The sequence below is a fragment of the Poecilia reticulata genome, linkage group LG16 (genome assembly GCF_000633615.1).
Source record: "Poecilia reticulata strain Guanapo linkage group LG16, Guppy_female_1.0+MT, whole genome shotgun sequence".
NCBI classification, from domain to species: Eukaryota; Metazoa; Chordata; class Actinopteri; order Cyprinodontiformes; family Poeciliidae; genus Poecilia; species Poecilia reticulata.
This window is the reverse complement of record NC_024346.1, coordinates 20,902,784-20,928,034: the sequence shown is the minus strand read 5'-3', so window position 1 is coordinate 20,928,034 and position 25,251 is coordinate 20,902,784. Positions and strand designations below refer to the sequence as shown.

The 25,251-nt window shown below is 38.2% G+C and overlaps 1 protein-coding gene across 4 annotated transcripts; it reads right to left on the bottom strand.

Annotated features, from left to right (window-relative positions):
* Positions 1-721: 721 nt before the first annotated feature.
* Positions 722-25,214, bottom strand: mtbp (MDM2 binding protein). 4 transcript variants are annotated; one of them, XM_017309721.1, is made up of 23 exons: positions 24,590-25,214; positions 23,867-23,950; positions 23,714-23,787; positions 23,384-23,523; positions 23,108-23,169; positions 22,416-22,560; positions 21,964-22,078; positions 17,183-17,293; positions 15,114-15,208; positions 14,584-14,650; positions 14,269-14,386; positions 13,628-13,804; positions 10,575-10,688; positions 8,681-8,836; positions 6,362-6,455; positions 6,109-6,267; positions 5,471-5,569; positions 5,104-5,367; positions 4,845-4,999; positions 4,584-4,696; positions 2,136-2,249; positions 1,335-1,400; positions 722-1,255 (listed from the first exon to the last, which is right to left on the bottom strand). In XM_017309721.1, exons 1-23 carry the CDS (start codon positions 24,654-24,656, stop codon positions 1,211-1,213), a joined length of 2,634 nt encoding a protein of 877 aa, XP_017165210.1. In that variant the 5' UTR covers positions 24,657-25,214; the 3' UTR covers positions 722-1,210. The 4 variants fall into 4 exon arrangements, with proteins under 4 accessions (XP_017165210.1, XP_008430447.1, XP_008430448.1 ...); XM_008432225.2 differs by having other exon boundaries at positions 5,471-5,566; XM_008432226.2 differs by having other exon boundaries at positions 23,108-23,166.
* Positions 25,215-25,251: the final 37 nt, after the last annotated feature.

Below are 25,251 nucleotides of genomic sequence, written 5' to 3'. Positions count from 1 at the left end.
CAGGAAAAGAGATATTTAGCGAAGAGACACTTAACAGCAGTTAAGATTAGAGCTGATTGTTACGCTATGAGATTTTGGCCTTCAGGATCAACTCACTAAACTCACTGAGCTCAGTGTTCATGCGTGACGACACAATAACTTTAGTTCAGGCAAACCTTTGCTCTTTCAGATAAGTTTTGACTAACGTTTAGTAAAATCTGAACTTCTTGACTCTGTAAAATAATAAAAGGTTATTGCAAAGTAACAATGTAGTAATATTTTTAGTGCTTGTATTTAAGAGTTTAACGTGTTGACGTGTGACGAGACCGTCACCACTGATGTCTCTTCAGTGTCTACGGTCAATAATCAAAGTATTCACGTCCTTTAAACTTTTTCGCTTTTGTTATGTTAAGATCAAAAACATAAGTATTTCTTTGGAAGCGTAACTGCATTTTGTATTATTAAAATAGGAAATTACAAAGATCAAGTATCACAAAAGAAAAAAACTATTAAGTAATATTTTGTTCCTTGCAGATATGATGTAATCCCAACAGAAAGAGGAGAGATATAACCTGAGATGCTTAAGGCTGTGTTTATGCTGTCAAAATAAATATAACGTCCTTATTGGGTTGAACATTTTCAGCTCTTATTTAATATAATAGAAAATGTACTTCTTAAATATAACACTCCCCAATATCTTTGCCACACAGCCATGCCTCCTTTCCCACAATATAACAAAATGTGCATTAAAGATAAAATACATTTATTGTGTTTAAAAAAAAGAAATATATTCAAACAGAATCACTGGTGTGTTTAGAAGCAAAGTTAACTTTAAGACTAAAACAACAGAAAACAACAAACCAATGTGCATCCCCCTCGCCGCCCGCCAAGCCGGCCTCTTAGCAGGGTGGCTCTGCTTTGTTTTATTTTTGATTTTTGCGGCTTTACAGCTTCAGAGCCTTGTGAGTATATCAGTAGGTTTAAACACAAAACTATACAAACAGAAGTTTAAAATGGGTTTTCTTTGAAAAGTTTTTGGAAAGCAAAAAAGGCAAGTAAATCAAATAAAAGGATTAAGTTAATTAAACTTAATCCTTAATCTAAAACCAATCAAAAGTTTAAAACATCAATCACTCTCACGAATGTGTTGAAATGTAAGAAAAGCTGCCTACTGAGGCAAAACCTCAGAGAACCTCAATTAAAACGTCTCTGCGGCGCTCATTATTGATGATCACCTCCCTTTTTTTGAGCTTTTCTCCAGCACCCAGTCAACAACCTACAAAACAGAGACAACAAACAAGTCAGCGGGATGAGAATTGTAAAAAGAAACCCAATCCGGTGGACGATGGCGTTACCTGTTTGACGTTGCTGCTGGCTGCTTTCTTCATTTCTTCATGCAGACCCCGAGACGTCTTCAGATCCTGGGAAGATACAAACATATTAAAAGAGGAAACATTTATTAAAGGTAAATGATGTTATTCTAGCTCAGTCTAAGCCTAAAGTAAAGGCCATCGATCTCAAAACCACACAGCTTGATGATGATTATTTTACATTTTTAGGAATGTCATCATAAACATTAGTAGTCACATAATCCTTTCATTTTCAAACCTTAAATTGTCCGCGTCAGCCACCAAAGACTGATATTTTTTAGAAAAATGTGCTTTTGTTACACCTGGGTCCTTTTAAAAACTGTCAAAGAAATGTTAGTTAACATATTTGCTCCAATTTTTCTTTTTTTTTTCTTTTTTTAATGAATGCTATATTCTAGCTTCAGTTTTAGTCAGTTTTAGGGTTAAAAGTCTCTCTTTTTTTGATGTGGAAACCCGCCCCCAAAAAATTTCATTTCTTCTGCAACATACACGCAAATCACAATTTTTGAGGAGTGTGCAATCCAGCTCTGGGAGATGCACTAGTAAGAACCTGGGAGGTCCTTGAATTTCCAAAAAAACATTTATTCCCATATATTTTGATCTTTTTCAACATTGTAATACTTTTTATAAGAAGGTCATAAGAAAACTGCAAGTAAAAAGACAGAAGAAAAATGATTTAATACAAAAAAAATCTGAAACTAGGTTTGAAATTACAGTGCCACACAAAATAACTAGCGTTAAATAAAAGGTAAACAACGGCACGGTGAGGGCATTAATGAGACAAACCTTGAGGTAGAACTTGGAGATATCAAACAGTCTTTTGCTGCAGGCCTCGAAGCACTCATGCTCGACAGCGATCCCATGGTGTTTGAGCGTTTTAGCTACAATCTCCTGCAGCATCTGAGGAGGAACACACAGTTTTGTATTAGTACATCTGTGGGAACATAAAAAGTAGTTCTGTTTATTCCCCAACCACATAATGCAAACTCAGTTCACAGAGACTAATTTTAGCACAGTTTTCCTTTTAAAAACAGTGAATGTCAAAGTGTCTTTACTATGGGGGGGGTGGGGGTGGGGGGTGACATTCTTACATAAATACACGCCTTTTACATTCACAGAGAGAGCTTGCAGGTACAAACATGGAAATATTTCACTGGCGGTGTCCTGACAGGGGAAAAAAACACATTCCTGAAACAAATGGATCCGCCTTTAATCTTGTCACAGCGACGGTTCTGAGGAAGCGCCATAAATTATTGTGAGAAATCATCAGTACTTCTCAGTCTCTGGAGGAGTGGGAAGGCAGCGTTTAATCTCTGTCCTGAATAAAGAGAGCGATCATTGTTTCTGAATAGAGCCAACTGTTCTCCTCTTCACTCGGGTCCGGACGATAAGCGTGTTTGCATAGTAATCGGAAATCAAAACGAGTGAAGGTCGGGAGGCGGAGCGCGCGCCGAATGTTGGGCCCGTGACTCCATGCCGAGTCCTGCGTGGATTTCTGAGTGTGAATCCCATGGATGAGGGGCGAAACTGTGTGTGACTGCGGAGGCAGGGAGTAGGTGATAGTAAAGTTGTTTTTTTTAAGTCAATAAGCCGCAGCATTACAATGCAACCCACACAGTCAATGTGAATCGTGCAGAATATAAAATATTTATTCTTGCTGGAGCCGTTGCATGGCTCTCATCTGTAGCAGACAGACAGACGGTGGGTTTGATTGTGTGTCCATCTGCCACTAGAACTGGTGGTTGGGTGGGGGTGGAATATTCAGCTGTTTACAGAGTTTTGTAAAAAAATAAAAAATTAATCGTGTAACTACTGTGGAGATTTTATGGGGAGAGCAAATCTGAAAGATTCAAGATAAAAAAACAACTCTAAGATATCAAGCTGCAAGTTCAGCTTCTGCATGGCAGCAAGTGTCAGCTGTTTAAAAGTTCAAAAAAGAACAGAACACATTATTTATGTCATCTTACATAGTTCAATCATTTAAAAGATTCACATGGTGTGAATAAATATATAAATGTGAGCAGTATTTAGAAGAACGTATAAAAACCCATCTTTCATAGTGAGCATCTGTTGTTCTGACAACAATGAGAGAAAAATGAAAGCAGTAATTGAGAGTTTTAATGAGCATCAATCCAGCTCAAAAGTTGTATAAAAACACCTTTTTTTTTTCTTTTACTTTTGAGATGTTTTTCTCACAAAGAACATTTTTCAGTATATAGATTTCTTTTCTATTAAATGGCAGAGTGGCCTCTTTTTGTTAAAAAAATATGTTTGCTTTGAGAGAAAAGAAGCGTGTCTCTGTTTCAGTGTGGCCAATAATTTTCCCCGCTACTTTGGTAGAAAACACCTGTGAAAGTAAAGATATCGCTCTGAGATGTTGTCCTTTTTCTACAGTTTATATATAATTATCAAAGGCATCATTGGCACATTAAAAATATATATAACATTTTCTTTCTACAAGGGTCAATAGTTAAACTATATTTAACAATTTTTAAAAACAAGAAAAGGTAGAAATGTATTTTAGGATTTATTTTAATCTACACATAGCCAAATACACATTGATTCATACACCCCTATGAGTAAATGTCCTTCAGAAGGATGAAGAGAAATTTTAAGCTTTTTATAGCCTAGCATAATTGGATTTGTGAAGCTCATATAAAGTAGTTAGTCTCCTTGGACTGCCTGGGCTTTTAAACACAGGAACAACCATGTTTCAAACATCGAACACAAATAGTCTCCCTGAGATTAAAAGAAACTAATTAGGATGTTTAAGAATAATCTAGAAGAGCAAGGCTCAAGTCTGAAAAATGGAAAATACTGGAACACTGGTGTCCTTTAGCACAGTGAAATAGGTTTTAAATCTGCATGGAGTGAGAACCAGACCTATATGAAATGTGCTTGGAGTATTGAAGGTCAAGCTTTCAAAGCTAAGAAAATTGTACCAGTTGCCAAACATAGTGGTGGGAGCATCATGCTGTGGGGCAGCTTTGTTGCTACTTGTACATTAAACAATGTAGAATAAGGGGAAGCACAACTTCACCCGAGAAGCTAATAAATGAACTTGGACACAGTTGGATAAAGATCCTGAATGGAATCAGAAGTGAAAGTCTGTTGACAACAAAAAGAAAATTAGTATAACTTCCAAATAAAGGATTAAGACAAATGTTGGTAAAGGAACGCTGCCATATTGCACAAAGGTAAACTAACCAGCATAACGCGCCATGCATCACTCACCCTGTTGTGTTTCTGGGAGCGAGACTCTTTGGAAGGTTTGTCCTCGGCTTGTCCCTGGACGACCTTCTGCTGCTGGGGTTTCGGTCTCTCTGGACATGGCAGAGTCGCCAAGCCTGCAGAGTTAGAATGGAAGTGTTAACGTGAAAGCATAAAAGCCACTTCCTCTCTGAAACAGCAAAACTAATTTAAGAGAAGAGTGGTGACACGGCGGGGTCCCTCGTTTCTTTCAACTCTTTTCCGCTCCAAATGCTCTCGTCCTACCTGACGGCCGTCTTGTTGCTGAGGAGAGGCTCGTACAGGAGGAGGCGGACTGGGATCTGTTTGCTTGCTGCCGTAGAGACCTGATGGAGGGATGTGTGCCGCTGCTGCCGCTGCTCTGCGAACACAGAGAGTCGCTGCTCTCCGACTTCACCAGCCTTGATGAACACAGAGAGGAACAAACCTTAAATTATGATGTACTTCTCCTTAGTTTTACTAAATCAACTCGCATTCCTCACAAGAGGAACATAAAACATCAAACCTTTTACGAGGATAACCTCCAGCTACGTCAGTGTCCCAGGACCTGCGTTTCAGCTGCGCTACTTCGTTGTTCTGCAGGGTCTCTCCATCGGGAACACTTCCTGGTTCTGACATGACAGCAGGTGAGGGGGCGGGGCTGAGGGCAAAGGGGAGAGCACATGGCTCCTTGGAGCAGGTCGTCTGGGTCTCGTAGCGAATCAGACGGGATTGGAGGCGCACAAAAGCCTGGTCTCTGTCCAGTGATCGCTGCTTATCCAGGCAGAATCTATGCAAACAGAGACAGCCAGGTCTAAATCGGAGCCTCATCACTTTTAATCCTTTAGAAGCTGCTGTCATGAAAGAGCAATGAGGGCTTTATAGAAACTGACTCTATGCCATGGTAATGAGCTGACGAGGCTACGCTGAAGGGCATCCTGCTGATTGTCCTGGGAGAGAGGTCTGGTGACAACTGGAACATGTTATTGCTGCTGGGAAAAAGAAGAGAGGGAGCAGCAGACATAGAGTCACAAGAGTAGGCAGAAAATCAAAAGACCTTCGTAATATTTTGATTAAACTCAATTTTTACCAATAATGATGATGCTCTGCCCACCAAAACTTGCTAAAGACCCTGTGAGTAGCGAGGCAAACATTTATGTTCAATCCATTTTAATCCTGTACCACCAACTACCTTCAGAAGTCAAGTGGATGAACCTGTTGACTGGGAAACTTTTTCTCTGCTACCCTTGTGGAATTGAAAGAAAATAATAAGATCTGTTCTTTTCTTTGTCCCGGGACCTGAACTGGTACCGGGCACCAGAATAAACACTAAGTGTGTGGTAATTCTGTGAGAACAGTCTTTAAAAACACAAAATAAAGTTTCTCAAATGTAAAAAAAATAATAATCTGTTTCCATATGAATATCTCAGACAGCTGATGTTAAAGCTTCACTCTTGGTGCTCAACTAAGAGATGCTTTGCACCAAGTCAGGGGCAAAAAAGCCATCACAAACAGAACCCCTAGAACCTACCCTCTGCTTATAGCCAGCGGTTGTAACTCCCCTGTGGGCAAGCCATCAGATGTGAAGTGCTTTAGAAGTTCTTTGGCATCTAGTAAAGCAGATGAACCCCTCTGGCTGTCTTTAGGGCCCAGGAGGCTTTCAGTGGAGCCGGGGCCCAGCAGACCAAGCCTAAGAGACATACAAATATAAGAATGATGAATACCTTTATTCTAAGAATTAAAAGCCCGCTCTGGGGGAAACCGACTGGGAAGACCTTGCTCACCTCTTCCTCTGCCGTTTTCTCTGCAGGTTTTCTATATTGTGGAGGACGGTTCTCTCAGGCCAATCAGATGGTTGTTGGGAGACAGTCTGTAACTCTGGAATAAAAAGAATACAGTTTAGAGCTGGATTTAAAAACTAGACAAAACAAGTCTTAGGTTTTGGCTCATCTTCCAACCCGAGCTTCAATTGTTTGCAGCCTTTAAAAGTTTCTCCTTCGATCTGCCTCCATTAGACGTCCAAAGCTTTCGGTGTGTTATCTCGTAAGCTAACTCTGTTTCAAACTTCTCCACGCTTGTCTGCTGTGTTTCTTAGTCTTCATGATGCTCTAATGTTCTCTAATAAACCTCTGAGGCCTTTCCAGAACAGCTGAATTTACAGAGAACAGATGATTTCTGAAGACAATAAAAAGGTCCGAATATAAATGGACACCACACACGATTCAGATATCCTGGGAAACCGTATATAACTTTCTCTCAGCTTTACAATAATTGGTTATTTTGATTCCATCTACCATATATAACCTCAGTAAAACAGTTTGCTGTTCCACTATGATAAACTGATTGTCGAGGCTCTGCGCTCGGCTTCATTTTAACCTGCATAAACCAAAACCTCAGGTGTTCTCTTGGTAAGTCATTCTGCTCTCACCCCAAACGTTCGAGCGTACATAAGAGCATGACTAGAGAGAGGAGAAGCGGGGAATATCTATCATTTTTTTTACATGCAGATGGGTAAAAAAAAAAATTTCACAGCTCCTTACAAGGAACAAAAGTCCTGCTGTCATAAAGAATCAGCAATACATCATACAGGTGGCATTATATATTAGAGGTGAAGAGAAACCCACAGATCATGAAAGCAGTTTTAAGGAGCAAAAGCTGGTGCATGATAAACAGACAGAGCTACGGTGCCGTAAGCTGCATAATGTAAGCAACAAGAGCCGCGTGATGGATTACAAGAGTTATCTGAACTTTCCCCTGATGCATGTCAACACACAGAGCTTCTGGCAGAATGGGAGTCTGAAGGAATGAACACGAACTAAATATGACCAACTCTGCACATTTCCTTGCGTTTGGACAAGAGGACAGTAGGTAACGTTAAACGGGACAGGCAGTCGACGCTGCTGACAAAACGGCTGGAATGAACATCGCGTGCACAGCGATGGCCTGAGGGAGAAAAGTGTTTTCTGCGTGAAGAGATGACGCTTTGCCCTAAAAGTGTATCAACCCACACCTCCTTTGAACGGAGGGTGAAAAGGGATTTACAGGTAAATAAACGGAGTTGCCCTTTAGACTGCTCGTCTCCACATCAATCAATCAATCAATCAAATTTTATTTGTATAGCACATTTCAGCAGCAAGGCATTTCAAAGTGCTTTACATAATTAAAATAAAAACAGCATGTGACATTGAATAAACGGCGAGAAAGAGAAAGAGATTTAAAAAAAAGATAAAAACATTAAAACCCACACCCCTTTTAGGACTTCAGTTAAACGTCGTTTAACTGGGACTCCACATGCTGTTAGCAGCTCATCAAAGCTGTTCCTGATTTTTGTTTTGCAAGTGCTTGTTTTGTGTAATATTCAGGAGCACTGTATTTATGCAAGTGGCACAAAATTCAGAATATACAAGACACAATAATGTGCACTTTATGGGAGATGATAAATCAAGTAATTGCTCAGCTGCGACAATTTCTCTTAATGTTACTGCACATGCTGAGCGAAAGCCTCAACCTCCAAGCAAAGACGATTAAACTATGAAAATAATGATGGACAGTAAAGTGAAAACTCATTTCCAACTGATATTAAAGCATTTATGACATGAAAGCTGCTTGACATCTGGGTCTACAAGCCCTAAAGCTAGAACTGCTGCTACCTTCGCCGCACACATTTAGCTTTAATTCCTTTCAATACGGTTCATTTGCAAATCATAAGCTACTGCTTTCTGAAATGGTCACCCGATGAGGCTACATGTTGTGAAGACTGATGTACTAAACAATGAGCAGCCATAAGTAATGCATCTTTTTCTAGCAAGCAGTGGGTTGAACTTTCTGTTTTCTAGTGGAAAACAGCAGACTGAAGAAACTGAATTCTAAAGAAGGCGATAAATCTTATTCAGAGAAGAATAGCTTTTATTGAATGTTATCATAAAACATTTCTTTGTTAAACTGGAAAAACTGTTGAAGGCAATCAGACAAAGTGAAAAACAGCATTTAAACACAGCGGGATAAAAAAAAAAAAAAGAAAAAGAAAATATGTGCAGGTTTGAATTCTGTGTCAAAGCAAAAATGTTGAGCTGCCTTGTTTGTGGGATTTTCTTGCTTCTTACCTGTATGTTCTGCAGGCTGCTCATTTGTCAGACATTTTTCAGCGGTTGGAAGAATGGAGTCAAACATCTTGAGGTGCTGCTCCCTGGCAAGATTCAATATGGCCTTCAAGTCATTGACGGGCACCGAACACGAAGCTGAAGTTTCTCCTTTCTGCCCTGGTTATAAATAAACAGAGGCAGGATTTTGTTTTGGCAACATGTTAGATTTTGTGTGGAATTCATGACAAGCAGCCACCTGAAAATTGGTTCTACCAATTTCTGGCTAGTGAAGACATCAAAGCTGAGAGCTAATAATATGTCACACTAACAGTCTCAGTCTTATCAATCTTGTCTACGTCCGCAAAGGTCTGAAAATCAGCAATTTCCCCACCATTGCTAATTTAGTGACTTTGGAATTACATTTAGTGACTTTTCAGACAAAAACAATGTTATCTGCCAAAATTGGAATCGGTAGCTCAGGCTCTTTAAAAGGCCAATAACAAATCAGTCAATGGGCAGAAAACTGCAGTCGGTGCACTCCTAATATAATCTCCTTCTTTGTTGTAGCATAAAGTAAAAACCTTCTCTCACAGTGTGACGTTGCCTTTGTTCCCATCAGGCTAGAAAAATTATTTCAATTCTATTGATAATAGTTTTGTCAAAGAAAACGTAATCACCTGATATAAGCTTGCTAAAGCTTAAAAAGAAAAAAAAATCTGACCAATCCAACCACATTATAGAGGAAGGTCTTTTAAAACGGTAAGGTTTGACCTGTATTTTAATCAAACAATTTATTTGGTTCTTGTCACTTTGACCGGCGGAGGCTCTGCGTTCGTAAGGAGGAAGTGAGGCGACAATATGTCTTTGAGGTGTTTTTATTTCGGAGCTCCAAGTTACACCAMCATCCTCATCAACAACCACACTTAGTGAAACACAGCAGCTTACACTTATACCTGAGGCAAGTTCCACTTACACCAGGTGAAGGGGTGACCACAAAAAAAAGGACAAACAACACTATTTACACAAACCTACCAACAATAAATGATCCAAATATTTACATGCATGCAAATTATTAAAACTAAACTATTCTAAGGTCAATCAAAAAGTAAAGGTAACAAAATACATCCTCAGCGTATTACCCCTCTTAATGGAAGCTGGTATGTTCCAGGAGCATTTGTCTCCCTCTCTGCTCCACCTTGCTGAGACACACCCAGAAAGGCAAGTACTCAATTAACTCAAATTGACTAATCTAAATCAAAACAAACTGACATTCCCCCCCCCCACATTCTCTGAACAGGAAAGATGGCCAGTCTCCCTACCCAAAAAGAATGTTCACCAAATGTCAAAGTAACTGAAATAAAGAACTGATACAAAATACATTTGAACTGAAAATAACATATCAATAATCAACATGGGATGGAACCCCTGGTCTCCATCACAGTTCTATTAAGTTGCACAGTCCACAACGTAGGCTTTTCTGCGACTTTTGAAGTTTCACGGTTAACAGAGAGCTGGTGAAACAGAAAGAGAATGATAAATGAAGCTCTTGAAACACACAAGCCTCAGCTTGTACAGTGACCACACACACGCTGCAGAGACACGCCGAAGAGCACAAAAGGGCTCATCAATCATTGGGAGCACACTTAACTCACACACTTCACAATAATCAGAAGAACTTCCCAGGAAACTGCTGAACTTCTGCAGCTGGCCCACCTGCTATTGTACTATTTGATGCCATGTCTAAAAAAGTCTAGTAATCTCTCAGAAAGTTACACTCCTCTCAGGGCTGTTTTAAAATTTTATACAACAGTTTTACAGAAATACCACCCAACAATCACAATGTCTTGTAATCGTAACTGCATACAACAAATGTTGAGTTTTTCCTTCTTAATTTATCATGTTTTGTTTCACTTACTAAGATATTCTTTGAGAACCAGCGCCTGAACCTGGGCCACCTTTCTTTCCCTCCTCAGTAGAGAATCTCCTTGGAGACACGACAAAGGATGGAGGAAGTTGCCGTCGGCCTCTCCTGATCAAAAGAGAGGAAATTAAAGAAAAAGGGATGAAATAACAGATGCAACTGCAGATTACTCTTTTCATTGTTAACATAATTAAAAAGGCGGATTATATTTTGTTAGTTGTTGTCTGGATTTATGTCTTCGGCAGTTATGTAAAGGTGTATTTCATTTGTGTTGGACGAGTTGACCTGATAGTGAAAAAACACAAACTTGTCAGATGAGGAAATGTTTAATGCCATACAGACGAGAACTAAGGATAAATTAGGCAAAGCATTATGACCCCTGCTCAGTAGTAACTTAAGGCTCCACCTGAAGGTGTGATATTCCGTCTCACAAGATTTTAGTGGCAGATCTTTCACGTTTCGAGGTGAGGCCTCCATGGATTGGTCCAAGATACTCATTTGATTGGATTCAAGTCTGATTAATTTGGAGGTCAATATCACACTTCCAACTTGTGCTTGCACTGGTTCTACTTTCAAAATCAGTGAGATGTCTTAAAATAATTGAGCTCAGAAACAATTGGACACTAAAAATTGTATTTAAATTTCTATGGAGCCTATTATTTATTCACCTTCTGGCCATTTCAGTGCTTAGCCACTTTGCACTCCAAGTGGTTGGTTTAAATTTTATTTTTGTTTTTCAATGTGGGAACAAAGACGCCAAATTATACGTTGTTTGGGGACATTTTGTCAAATGGATTAAAAAAACAAAATATAATAGCAGATATTAACAGATGCCAGGAAAACTGAACCTGTAAATGGTAAATCGGCCACAAGTCATTGCAGAAATGGAGCGGTGCACAGAAGTGGCTTAAGAGTAAGCTTTTCCAAACAAAATACTTCTTTAATATAAAGGGCACCTTCTGTGGCTTCACTTTGCATTTTAAAGCTTTTTAACTACAAAAGACAGTGTCTTCAAGGTTGCATAAAATGTTAGCAACAGCACCAACTCACTAGAGGACACCTCACAGCAGGGCTGAAATCTCATGTAAAGCCAAAGAGAAAGACGAGAAACTTTCAGCCAAAGGACTTTCTTACATGTCTACTCCTCTAGATACATATAACCAAACTCAGCCATCCATCTACAACAACTCCATTTCTCGTAAGCGTCACTCTTCTACTTCTCACTCCCACAAATTCTCTCTGAATAATTCTTATTTACCCCTTTTTAATATTATACTGTCAAAATGACAAAAATAATAACAGACAAGCACGACTAACTTGTGCATTGAGAGACAAGAGGAGGAGAAAGGAGACAGAAAAATTGGGACATGTGGGTTTAATAAAGTGAATCTGTGGAGTCAAACAGTATTAAAATTCAGTTTACTGCAATATAGGCAAGAGGGTGAGCCATGACAACCGTCAGCTTCTGCAACCATGGTGCTTCCACTTTAATAAAGGTTAGGAGTTTGGAACAACAACACATTAAAACAAATGACTACCTGATATTCATTCATCTGCAAACATTGATAAAATACTCATTATATATGAGAACAGGGCAACTCTTCAGCACAGGAAGTTGATGGCTCAATTTAATTTTTTTTTAAATTAATTTTATTCAACCAAGAAGTAGAGAGACTGACATCTAACAAAGAAGATTTGAAGTTCCGGTAAGTGATGAACAAATATTTATCGGTTTTTCCCCAATAATCTGTGGCAAAATCTTTATTTTTATTGTAGCTATTAAACCCTTCTTCTAATTGCATGATTCAACAAGTAAACTGGCAATATATTTTTTACCATCGCCGTAATCTTTATTCACATTTAGTAATGCCAACTGCCTGAATCATGCAATATTTTTTTAACAAGAAATGCTAAAGGTAGCTAATTTCTCACTCAGTAAACATGTTGACTTCAATTTGAAATAAAATTAAAATCCTGTTTAACTGCAGGGCTGTTTGACACAGACTGGTCTCTCTCACACAGAATCATGATAATTATGATCCATCATGACAAAAAGGCTCCTTAATGCTCCCGTATAGTTACAACAAAAGCAAAATTTCAAGTAATAGAAAGAAATGTATATCCTGAAATATCAGAAAATTGAGACGGTAAAATAAGTTTAAAATTAGCTTGTAAAACTGGGACATACTTGATTTGTTCGCTTAATTCTCTGGAAGCCTATTAAGGGAAACCCCTAGATTTTTAATGGCCTAAGCCATTAAAAATCAAAACAATGAAAAGATATATGTAATTATAACACAGCAATAAAAAAAAGAGAACAAGAACAACAGGTAGAGATCATAATGACACTTTAGGCCAGCCAGATTAATATTTAAAAATTCAAAGAGAGACAAAGGAGTCATTACATCAATTTATAGCTCTGTTGCAAGATATTTCATGCTTGGTTAATGATAAAAAAAAAACACAGCTTCTTCCTGCTCTGAACAACAGGGGGTTCTTTGTTCCTTATGGGGTTTTTTGAGAATTTTTTGTGCAATAAACCTTTCATTGTTAAGACAGCAAGGGTTTTTAATCTGTAAAACAGAAAAAATATGTCATTATTCAGCCACAAGATATGTGACTGGTGCATCTCAACTTAGTTTTTATAGAAGGGTGCTGAGTGAGAACATAACGTGCTGCATTTAGAGAGTAGCATTTGTACAATTGTACAAGTGATGGATGTGAATGGGTGAATGAGAAACACGCGGGGAAGGTCTTAGTGGAATCAAGGATTAAAATGAAACACATAAACAGGGACCATTAACTCATTCAAAGACTTGACCAACAAACCATCTGCTCAACTAATGAATTCAAATGATTTACAACTGTTCTGAAACAAATAAGGTGCATTTACAAAATACGTTACTAGACCCGTCTACACAGCCAATCTAACCCACCGGGACACAGTTTGTTCCCTGGGCACAAAGGCTCAGTGCAGGAAATAAAAATAAATACAAAGGTCAAGATTTCTTGACACAAAAACACGGCAGTCTTATCATATAAAATACCTGATGAAAAAGGCTTCTCCCTTAGCAGGCTGGAGAGGGTTGCCATGGCAGCAGCTCCGTTGAGTTGACTGTGTGAATGCATCAACCTGACCCTGCAGGTACCAGAGCCGACATCGTCCGCTCCCTGGACCAGCAGGAAGTAGACTGCACTTTCACCTTTCACCTCAACATCGGGCACTGCAGGACAAGATGATATATAGACAGTCAAAGTATATAAAAAAAAAAATAATAATAATTTTTCTTCTTGGTTTGGATTGTTTCACACAGCAATGCCTGCTTTGGAGGAGCTCGTTTTCAGTTCTTGAATAGGTCATTTCAACTTTTGTACTCTTAATAATAAATCCATTTATTTGAGGATCTAAGCACACAAAATACATCATCCTTGTTCAATTTGCTGTGTAAATGTAAATGTACTCAAGGTGAAGGTAATCATTTATTTCATGCCTTTCTCTGTTTTTTTGATGCGCCCAGCATTTTTGTTTTATTTTCCATAATAATTCTTTATACCACCCTCGGAGGCTTCATTCCTAACAAAGTACCTCAATAATTCAGTGCAGATGCAGTTGATTTCAGAAGATGACAGGCCACATCTCAGGGGCTGCAAGTAATTTATTTCACAGCTTAAAAATGCAAAGTCATACCAAGAAAGGCCTTTGGTGTGCGGGATAAACACTCTTTCCAGCGCTGGGAGCTTAGCTGACTGGCTGGAGGCTGGGTGATGGGTGTAATCGTACAGGATAGGCTGAACAAAGCTCCAACCTGGGAGAAAGACCAAATAAACATGAGATCGCCCAAAAACCTCAGTCCATCAAATAGCATGAAAAACGTGTCTCCTTGATTTAATCCTGCTTTCACAAAAAGTTTGTGAAAGATTTGACTGGATTTAATTAAGTTACAAGGTTGGATATTAAAATATTTGAAAAGATCTTATGTATGTAAACAGCACAGATCAGTACCTTTCCACGGAGAGCGCTCAGCTGGTCCAAGAGAAGCTTAGCTTTCACAGACTTCCCAGACAGGACTCTTTTTATTTGTTGTAAAGGAACAATGCAAAATCCAGGCAACAGAAAACAGACCTACTCAGACTTAACTGTGATTTATTTTAACAAGAGGCGCTTAATATGAGTAGCATTTGACTTGTTCTTCAATAACCCTGTTGTGTTTTTTGAATTGTAACCATTCTAAAGCACAACATAGATGAAAAATGTTTTTATTTTTTTATGTGTTTCAGTTCATGTTTTTTTTTTTTTTTTAAATGACTACCACAGCGTATTATAATTAAGCAATTATTATATTTGGCTCTGATTACTTTCATCTTTTTGCCTCATTAGGAGAGCATAGTATTTTCTAGTCCTGATGTGTAAAATCTTATAATTGAAAAAGAGTGTGCTGACCTTTACCATAAATGCGTATTGAAATGAAATATTGCCATTTTTTTATTCTTAAACACACACGCGCACATAGGCAGATGCATTAGGAAGGATACAACTCAAAGTGAGTGTTGGACATCAGAAAGGTGGGCAGTTCTGACAGATCAACCACCTGAACCAAGTCTAAAACTGGAGCATAATAATGGAAGACCTGCAGAACAGAACAGAGTGAGAGCAAAATATGTAAAAAAAAAAAAAAAAAAACACACACAAAATCCACATATAAGAACGTTTTTTTAAAAATAAAGTACACACATCTAAAATATCAGATAAATAAAACCACAGCACATAGTACGCAGAGCAGTGACAAGGTATGCGCATTCAATTCTGTCCAATTCAACTTGCCAAGGCCTCGTACCTTGTACCAAGGCCTCAATCCACCCTGAACCTCCAGCAGGAGGCGGGTCCACAGGACAAATCATCATGAGCTCAGCTATAGAAAAATGGAAGCAAAAACACTTCTTCCCCCAGTATAGCTAACAAACCTGTATGTGAGTGCTTGTGTGCAGGTTATTTTAAAAGTCATTTTCCCAGTGGTGCTGAGGTATGATTGTTGTCATCGCTCTTTCATTTTTGTTTTCATGCCAAAACAATCTTTACCATCTGTTTCTCTGTACAGGAGTCTGATGAGATCACAGACACATGCTTTCTGTTTTACTCCCTGCGGGCAAGTAAATAAGCTGCACACACAACAAACGCCTAGACACATCTAAACTTTGGAGCCGTTTTAAAAATTAGGACAGACACACACAAACATGCTAATGCAACAGGGAACCAATAAAATAAACTGGCATGTACAAATTAATACTTCCAAAATTTCCCTAAATAACACTCACATAGAAGTAATGTTTAGTTATTGATTGTCTAATTAATAAAACAGAAAGATCACCTTGCTATGCCCATAAAAAAGCCAAACATTACTTTTGAGTTCCTTGGGAAAAGTCCTCTTTACTCTGTTTTATTGTTGCTACTTATTAATCTTTATAGTAAGCCCATTACTGCACTGTACCAGGCATAGTAATGCAATTGTTACAAAACACATTGCGATACAAAAACAAACTGTGCAAACAAAGCTCTTTATGAGTGCATATTGTCCACAGAAAAACATTAGGAACATAACGGTCATAAACTACACCAGTAATGGTTCTGCTTAATGAGTTTGACCAAATCTCTGCAGACACAGTTCATGTCTAAAACGGTGGCTGCTGCCATGGCAAATTGAAACGTGGGTAAGTGTTTAACTTTAATGAGAAGCAAAAATGTTTATGTATTTCTCTGCTTTCTAACAACTACAACAAACAACTGCTTTTCACATTAGGACTGGACATTGCACGGATCTGTCATTTATCTATGGTGAAGGAATATTATGGCAAGTGCAGCACAATGATGTTTTTTTTGTTTTTTATTAATAAATAATACTTGCTGGATTCAGCCTTGGTGTTTCAAACATGAGAAATCACCATAATCACTTAAATTAACATTTTAAATGCAAGAAAATTATTATTTACTCGCTTTTAATTTTCAAAACAAAAATACAGGTGGGAAAAAAATGTCAAAAGCAGAAAAACTGGCAGAGTGAACAAAGGTGATGAAGAAAAAGTTCCCTCTTCAGACCCCATGGACAACAGAACTGAATGTATATAATAAAAATGTAATTTTCTAGCTGAATGGTCATGAGGAAGAAGAGGTCAGCGCTTCTTTTTTTTTGTTTGATAAAATCGATTTGCTTCAATTGCCTGAATGTTACAGGCTCCGCTATGCGATTAAAGGCCAGCAAGAAAGTGACCATTTTGACCTCATCCCCTTGCAGCCATCAGAAACCATTAGGAGAGAAGAGTGCATACTCTCCATTCTACTAAACACCTGGGAGGTAAGACGAGGCTAAATGGGGTTCCTAGGAACAGACAGAACCAGAATACAATCGCTCTGAAAACCTTCCCCAGGCTTCAGATTAACACACAAGGACAGAAGCAACAACAAAGACTCCATGGTATTAAAATATATTCATGAAAACAAAGCTCAAAGTCAGTTCAGGACTTAATGCATTTTTAATCTAAAGCAAAAAAAAACAATCATCAGTGTTAAAAAGGTCAGGGATACAAAAATTTTGTTTTGAGAGACTTGCCTCAGAGTTTACTTTGTGATCCGTGGTGGGAGCCTGGAAGAGACCCGAGTCCGATATCCGATGCGCAGGAGAGCGCAGGGAAAAGCCATCAAAGCGAAGTTCTGATACATACTGAGGCAAACACACAAGGGAAGGAAGAAAATATTAAATCACTAACAAGCTCTCTTAGCAAGCACAGCGGCCGCTAGAAATTAATTGCTGTTCTACACAAACCACATGAACAAAATCCTTTATTATTACTGTCTTTCCTCTAAATTGTCTTTTTTAGCAAGTGCTTGTTACGCAGCATTTGCTGGAAAAAAGCCATGTTATGCAACTACCACATGGCAGTTTGTTACAGATACCAAGACCGGTTCATACAGAAATACGAGCTGCAGCACAAGGCACTGAGGCGGTGTTGTTCCTTTTGAAACAAGCTTTCCTTAGAGACTTCTTCTGTGTTCTCCTCTCTCCAACTGTGTACCTTTTAGCAAGTGGCAGCTGGAGCCCACTTACTTCTGAAGGCAGCAACTCAGAAAAGGTCACTCTAGTGAAGGAGAAGGAGGATGCTTGCCTCAGCAGGCTCAGCTAAGGCTAAAAAAAAAATCCTCTCCTGCATGCAACGAAGTAACCAGCACCATGGGATATGGATAAATCATATGTAGCAATTTAAGCCCTGACAAGTGAGCGGTACTGCTGATGTTACAATACTGTCCAAAATCCTGGTAATCATCAGCGATGTTACAACTGACACTAGTTCATAGACATTTTTGAAAGACAATCCGAGTGGACATCTTATTGAAAAGAAATACCAACTTCCACAGCAAGTCTGTCTTACATGGGTCAATACAGATGGGGGAGGGGGGGGCTAAAGATTTATAGCTCATGATCTTTCCCACATACCACCGTTAAACCAGCACATCCCATCTTTTTGTTATTGGATGTATGAATACCAGTACCGACACAGAATGGGCTTTTCTAAAGTTTTGCAATTTGACTATTTGTACTACAAATGTCTGATTCTTTAATACAATTAAAAGGGTCTGAAGAGGTTTTGATCTTAAGGGATTAAATGGTCGGCAGAAGAATATTTCTACACCGCCACCATCTGATGTGTCAAATGTAGCATTGGAATAGAGCGATGACAGGGAACAAGGTTAAGTAGTGAAACTCCTGACAAACTAGTTAGTTTGCAATAGTGCTAAGATTAATAAATTAAAATACCAACTTAAATGTGACAGTATTTTTTTTTTCTTTGGGAGTTTTGAAGCTGCTATAACAACTTCAAAAGCCTCGTTCTAGCTATTATCTTGTTTTCTCTTAGTTATGGGGGCTGCACAGTGGCGCAGTTGGTAGAGCTGTTGCCTTGCACAGCAAGAAGGTTCTGGGTTCGATTCCCGGTCTTTCTGCATGGAGTTTGCATGTTCTCCCTGTGCATGCGTGGGTTTTCTCCGGGTACTCCGGTTTCCTCCCGCAGTCCAAAAAAACAAAACAAAAACATGACTGTTAGGTTGATTGGTCTGTCTAAATTGCCCCTAGGTGTGTGTGTGTGTGTGTGTGTGTGTGCATGGTTGTTTGTCCTGTGTGTCTTTGTGTTGCCCTGTGACAGACTGGCGACCTGTCCAGGGTGTGCCCTGCCTCTCGCCTGGAACGTTAGCTGGAAATAGGCACCAGCACCCCTCCCGACCCCACTAAGGGACAAGGGTGTAAGAAAATAGATGGATGGATGGAATCCAAGTGGACACTAAAGACTCAAAAGGTGCCCCTCCAGCCTCCAAGGCACATATTTCATAATTTCTTAAGCTTTTGATAGTAAACAAGCCCTTTGCACAGAGCCCCATTCCCCACAACAAGCTGGGGTAAAAGAACATCAGAGTGCCAGGCGTTCCAGATCGCTCTCAGATGTTTATTTACCCAGTCCCTGACTTCTCAAAGTCTTTCTAGCTGTAAATATTCCCTATTAACAGTAGAGTCAAATTGTGATCCTTGCCATTTTGTAGCTGAATTGCGTCTACATCACCATGAATTAGTGGCGGATTCACTTGACACATTTTCCCATCAAACCCTGGTTCACAAAACTCAAGAGTCCTCAAGTGCATTAAAAAACTCCTTTAAAGAAAACTGGATTGAGTAAACTTAAAAAATTTTTTTTAAAAAAGTTCAGAGAGTTTCATTATACACAGTGCACATTTCTTTGTTTAAAATTTAACAAGTGAGAACCATTATTTAACTCCAAGGATCAAGAACGCTGCCAAGCATTTCAGATCTGTGACTTATTATGTAACTATCACAAGGCTGTTGGAGGTGCTAAAAGGAACCTTGAGCTCTCTTCTCTCAGAAGGTTGTGCTATGGCCTTTAGAAACTAAAAAGTCCTCTTACATTAACAGAGCAATGCCTTTTTTTTTTTTTTTTAAATCAAGCTACATGACAGTAAATTTCAGAGAAATTGACAGATTAAAAAACACCATACGGTATTTTGTCCGAATGAAGTTCGGACAAAATACCACAGGAGAAAGGAATACTTCAGCGCCTGCAATCTCATAGATCAGTGAGTTAACAAGGACACAGTCATGATGCCAGTGTAGACTTTGCAATAAGAAAATGTAATTTTTACTTAATCTTCATACACTTGAAAGCTACATAGTTTTTAATAGGGGTGTATTGATTTATCGACACCAATCTCCTTAATTTTGGAAGATTGGTGATCGGCCGATTGTGAAGCAGCTCTTATCCTCTGATCTCATCAACCTAACTGAAAAACATTTAAAAAAATACAAAAAATTAACCATTGTCCTCTGTTGTCCCCTTAGAGAGGTTTGACTGATAGACCGGCCCACCAGGTCATGTCTGCAATCAACAATAGACCCCCCCCACACCCCTAACAAATGTGTCTGTAAGGTAACCTGCAATCAGCAACCCCCTAGTTTTTAGGCGTGTAGATTAGGGGTTTTACCATAAACACGAAAAATGTTTTGATATACAAACATTTTAGTGTACAAGTGAACCTGGAGGGGACAGGTGCAATCCTCTTGACACAAGAGTTTGGTTGCATGTCTGCTGTTGTAAAAAACTCACACTCACATTTGAGGCGTGTTAAATGCTCCAGGCAGTTGGTGGCTATATACTTTATCTCTTCTGCTAAAAAAACATTTCATTTATGCTGTAAATTTTTTTATACAGTAAATTTAAAAAAAAAATAAAAAAAACAAAGAGCAAAAAAAAAGAAAAAAACTTGAGCTACAAGTCCTAAAGACACAGCTTGCAGACAAAAACAGCTCCTAAACATTTTGTGCCTCAGTGAAGCAAAAATGTCCATTCCCCTAGGCTTTGTTTAGCGTGATCCTCAGTGAATAATTCTGCTAGGCTGCACTGGCCCAGGCCAGGCAGTCAGTGCTGCCAGCGTAGAGTTGGCAACACCAAGATATTTCCCATGACCTACCGACGACCTGCAGTGATTGCTCCATTTATTCAACAGCAGTAAAAGACCACTGCCCCCCCACCCCCCCTACCCACCCACCCAAGGGAGAGACATAAAAGTGTAAAAATTTACTCTCCAGGCTGGTTTGACGACATGAATAATTTGATATTAAAGGATGCATCAACAAAAATGGAGGCATAATTCAAGCCTAGAAACTGGAATTCATATAGAGAGATGCAATTTAATTTAGACTAGACATAACAACTATACGTTTACAGTGCAAATTCCACACATTCCTTACAAATTCCACATTTTAAAATAAATTCAATCTCATACAAATATTAGCAGAAATATCCATCCGTGCTGCATTTTCGATTTCGCTAAACGGCTTCTTTCTGAAGTTAAAATTTATTTTAAAAACATAAACTTTTAGGTGTGACAAACAAGAAGAAACATTTTTAAAAATATATTTTACCATAGTGTAGATTCTCTTCTCTATTAGAACCGATGCAAAAACCACCCAACCAATCCTTGCAGTCTATAATTAATTACTCATTTACTCACGACTTCCCAATGCCTGAACCGTTAAAACCACACTGATATTGAGCATAGTTGACAGCAAAAGGTGAAATTTTCTAGTAAACTAAGACCAAGAAATCTTTGAGCTTGTATTTTCTTCAGGCTTATAAAAATAACTTATGGATTTATTTTTTCTTGTTCTCTTTAGTGTGCTTCTACGCACATGTTTTTCAAAGAGTCCATATATTCCTGTGTGTGAAAAACTACAAACATAAAATTGCTGAGATGTGCAAACATCATCCAAAAAAAAAAACCCTTCCTCTTCTTTAATGAGACGTCCCTTTTGGGTACCATCACCAGAGGTCTGAATCTCTACCACCCACTCTCTACTGTTCATCATAGTTATGTTGTTTTGGCCAAACAACAGTAAAGTTCCCTTAAATCCCCAAAACAAGAAAAACATGAAATACATTATTTACAAAGAGACATTTCTTTACTGTTTAATGTTATTAATGTTCTTCTCTTAAAACTATGGGAGGAAAAAGTTTTGTTATGCACTGTGTATGTGTTTGCATCCACATTATTTCACTATTGATGATTTATTTTTGGAAGACCTCTAAATGAAATGATTGTGAAGTATTAGTAGTCAACGATCATTAAAAGTTGAAAAGAGACAAAAAAAGTGACAATTATATGAAAACAACTGTTTTCTTAAGGGACTATTTAAAAATGAACCAGTAGGTCAGGTTTTCTCCTCAGTTCTGTTTCTTCTTTAAATCATTAATTTCAGTCATCTCTACATATTCCTCCCAAAAATACATGGTTGTTTTCTGACAAACTGGATAGAAAAATCCCAGTACTCACCTTCTTTTCTCTGATAACCAGGCCTCCCCTCCACAGTTCCCTGTAGTTGATGCAGTTGAACAGTTCAGCAGGCTCCAGTAGTCGTGCACTTAGAGAGGTTGCTACCTTTTCCCACCTGGAAGAAAGGAAGCAAAGCTTCCTTATTAAGTTGAGTTTTATATCTCAAAGCCTGATTCAGGTTATTTTTTTAAGGTTTGAATTGGCATTTTGTCAACGAGCTCATATTTATATATATTACTGAACATACTTTTGATCTAACAATTGACTACGCTTGCTCATTTTTACTCATCTAGCTCCCCCTAGTGGTGAATCTGAGACACAATTTATTTGCAAGAAACCAATTTGTAAATCAACATTTTTATAGACATAAATTTGCACATTCTGTACTGATCTAATGTCTTTGTCACTTAGCATGAATAATCTTATGTTTTGTGTAATTGCTGCCTTCTCACCCACTAATGTTCTGTGTGACAATGTTGATCTTTGCAGCCTGCCAGCAGGCCATGTGTTTCAGGGCTCCCAGCAGAGGCAGCAGGTCTTTAGCTGAAGGGAGCGGCTCAGCTGAGGCCAGCAGCAGAACATCCAGCAAGGCTTTTCCTAAGAAAGAGTTAAATGACAGTCAAAAAGATGTGTCTCCTTTTCAAAATGTAACTTTTATTACAAATATTATCAAGTAATATAACTGTAAAAAATAAAACACAGACTGAAGCAGATCCCACCCTTAACAACCAAGAAAGCCATTCCTGGTAGCATGCATCTTGGATCTTGTTCTTTTTATTTTTATTCATATAAATATCCATAGGTGGAGATCAGAGCATAGACAGACCAGTAAACTGATAGCTTAGCTTTTTAGCTCAGTTTTACATTCACAATAGACCAGAGAAGCACCTGCATTACTTCAAAAGAAGTGCACATGCATGCATACATATACACATGCATGTGTGTATGTATGCACACATGTGTGCACGCATGCACGTATGTTTGCACACATGTATGTGTGCATGCATACACACATGCATGTGTGTATGCACATATGCATATGTGTGCATACATACATATTGTAATGATATAGAAGCTCTAAACAATAGCGTGAAAAAAGAAAAATCAAAAACACAGGGAGGAGGTCTGCTGCGTTCTGAATTACCTGGCGGAGGCAGCTTATCTGTCAGCTGATGAAGTCCGTCTGCAGCCTCTTCTAACAGCCTGCTTGACAAAGATAAATTACTTAATACTTTATACATTTTTTATATTTTTAGAAAAATACACAAAATTTATCTTAAGATCATTTTGTCTAGGGTAAAGGTTAGGGCAATGATATAATCATAGGTGCAAGTTTAATACACAGATTTGTTTTATGAATTAGTTATAAATGGAAATTCAAGGAGAAGGTACAAGTACAGAAAACAAAATCAGCCCTTACTCTGCCAGAGGTGGCAGGTCATCTGCTGCCTCGAGGTTACTAAGAGAGGTCAGACATTCTTCGGGTGTAGTAAGGCTCTCCTCCTCAGAGTCTGTTCTCTGATGGTTTGTTCCCAACTCTTCCCAATCAGAGCTGCAAAACTACAAAACGGGTTAAAGAGATTTAAAGATGAAACTCATGTTTGAAAGCTTGAGTCAAACATCTAAATCACAAAATAAGTTACATTAACGCATTAACTTTGTGATTCATTCCCTAGTTAAACACCACAATGGTAATTTGAAATTTTGAAAAATATCTCCAAAATTGTTTTGACTGTTCTGATTTTCTCACTTGTGTCGCTCCTCGGCACACCTGTACACCAAAGTACCACCTTGTAGTTGCTGGGCTGCCACTAAGGGAACAAGCTGAGGAAACAAGAGAGATTGTGGTGTAAACACAGTACATGTACAAAGCAATCATAGTCACATTTATCAATTGTTTTACCTGGAAACTCACAAATCCCTTTTGCTGACTCCTGAGCTGAAATCTCCAAGAGTCTTTTATAGATATTATTTAATGGCTCCAGACCTAGAAACAGTCACAAAATGCCATCAAGTTCTTAAAACTAGAATGCTGATTTATTTGACACAGTCCTGCTTAAATAAATGTACTTCTCTTAGTAGCACAGAGCAAACTATTAATTATAAAAAATATTGGGTAGTGTGTTGTAAACTTAGCTAAAGTAAAAACTAATTTCTGATATTTAGATGCAGAAAAACAATGTTTCGCTACACTAAAGAGACATTTTTTTGTTTACTTCTGAATTAAAAAGTTCAAGTTGAAGAGCACATTCCTTCCCATCACTTCTCTTCTTGTAACAGAAGTGTCAAATAAAAAAGCGGCTAGATAACTGACATGTGAAAAACTGCTTTAACTTTGTTTTAAATTGCTGGATTTATTACTATTATCACACATCGACGATTCACGTCTTAATGTACACTACTGCATCTTAAAACTAATTTCCAATCATAAAATACTGGACAAAACATGACAGTCAGTTGGAATCCAACCACAGATTTTCTGCGTCACAGTGTTGATGAAAACCTACAGACGTTAATTTATGAAATGCATAAACTCATCAAAACAGTAGACAGCTAGTTAGCTAAACAAGGTTCAACAGCTCTGACTTTATAGATGTGTATATGTCTGTTAGAAACTAAAACTTACATTTATAATCGCCAGTCAAGTGGTCATCACCTTGGCTAAAGGATAAAACCAAAACGTAGCGGTCCATGTCCAAGTTTAAAACTCTAGCTTCTTTGCTGTGTTAGCAAACTTTCCCGCAATGTCAAATTTCCCACCAGTTCTTCTTCTTCGGTTAGAAATTACGTCAAAATAGCAAATTATCCTCCTGCGCCCTCTATCGGGCCGAATTTGACCTACATAAACAGTACGTCAGTGTAGGTCGGGGGAATAGTTCAAAACTCTTCTTTTATGCATACAAACGCAAACAAATATTCCTAATAGTGAATGAATATTAATGTATGTGAAATATTGATTTAATTGTATTAAAGTTTTATTGCAAATTTATACGTTTTCTAACCTGATATACATACAATGTATAAGACTATTTTAATTCTCTCCATTAAATAAAACCAAAGATTTGCAGTTCTCCCAGGAATACTACTTGTCTATTTACAATTCACTAAATGCTAGAATAGTATTATTTCAAAGCTATATAGGCTTTTGATCAGTTAGTCTGAGTTGAATGGAGGCACACCTGGGGGTGTATTTTAAGGTAACACCTCAAACATGAGTTACGCTAGTGTAGAAAAATAAAATCTGTTTATAAATTTACTTTGTACAACATATGTCTCAAACACAGGCAA

Bases quoted from the DNA above. Each gene is read 5' to 3' on its own strand.
- mtbp (XM_017309721.1), bottom strand. From the start codon at position 24,656: ATGGACCGCTACGTTTTGGTTTTATCCTTTAGCCAAGGTGATGACCAC. The intron at 23,788-23,866 runs GTAAAACAATTG...TTGTTTCCTCAG, and splicing joins AGGGATTTGTGAGTTTCCAG to CTTGTTCCCTTAGTGGCAGC. The intron at 5,368-5,470 runs GTCAGTTTCTAT...CTGTTTGCATAG, and splicing joins GCTCATTACCATGGCATAGA to ATTCTGCCTGGATAAGCAGC.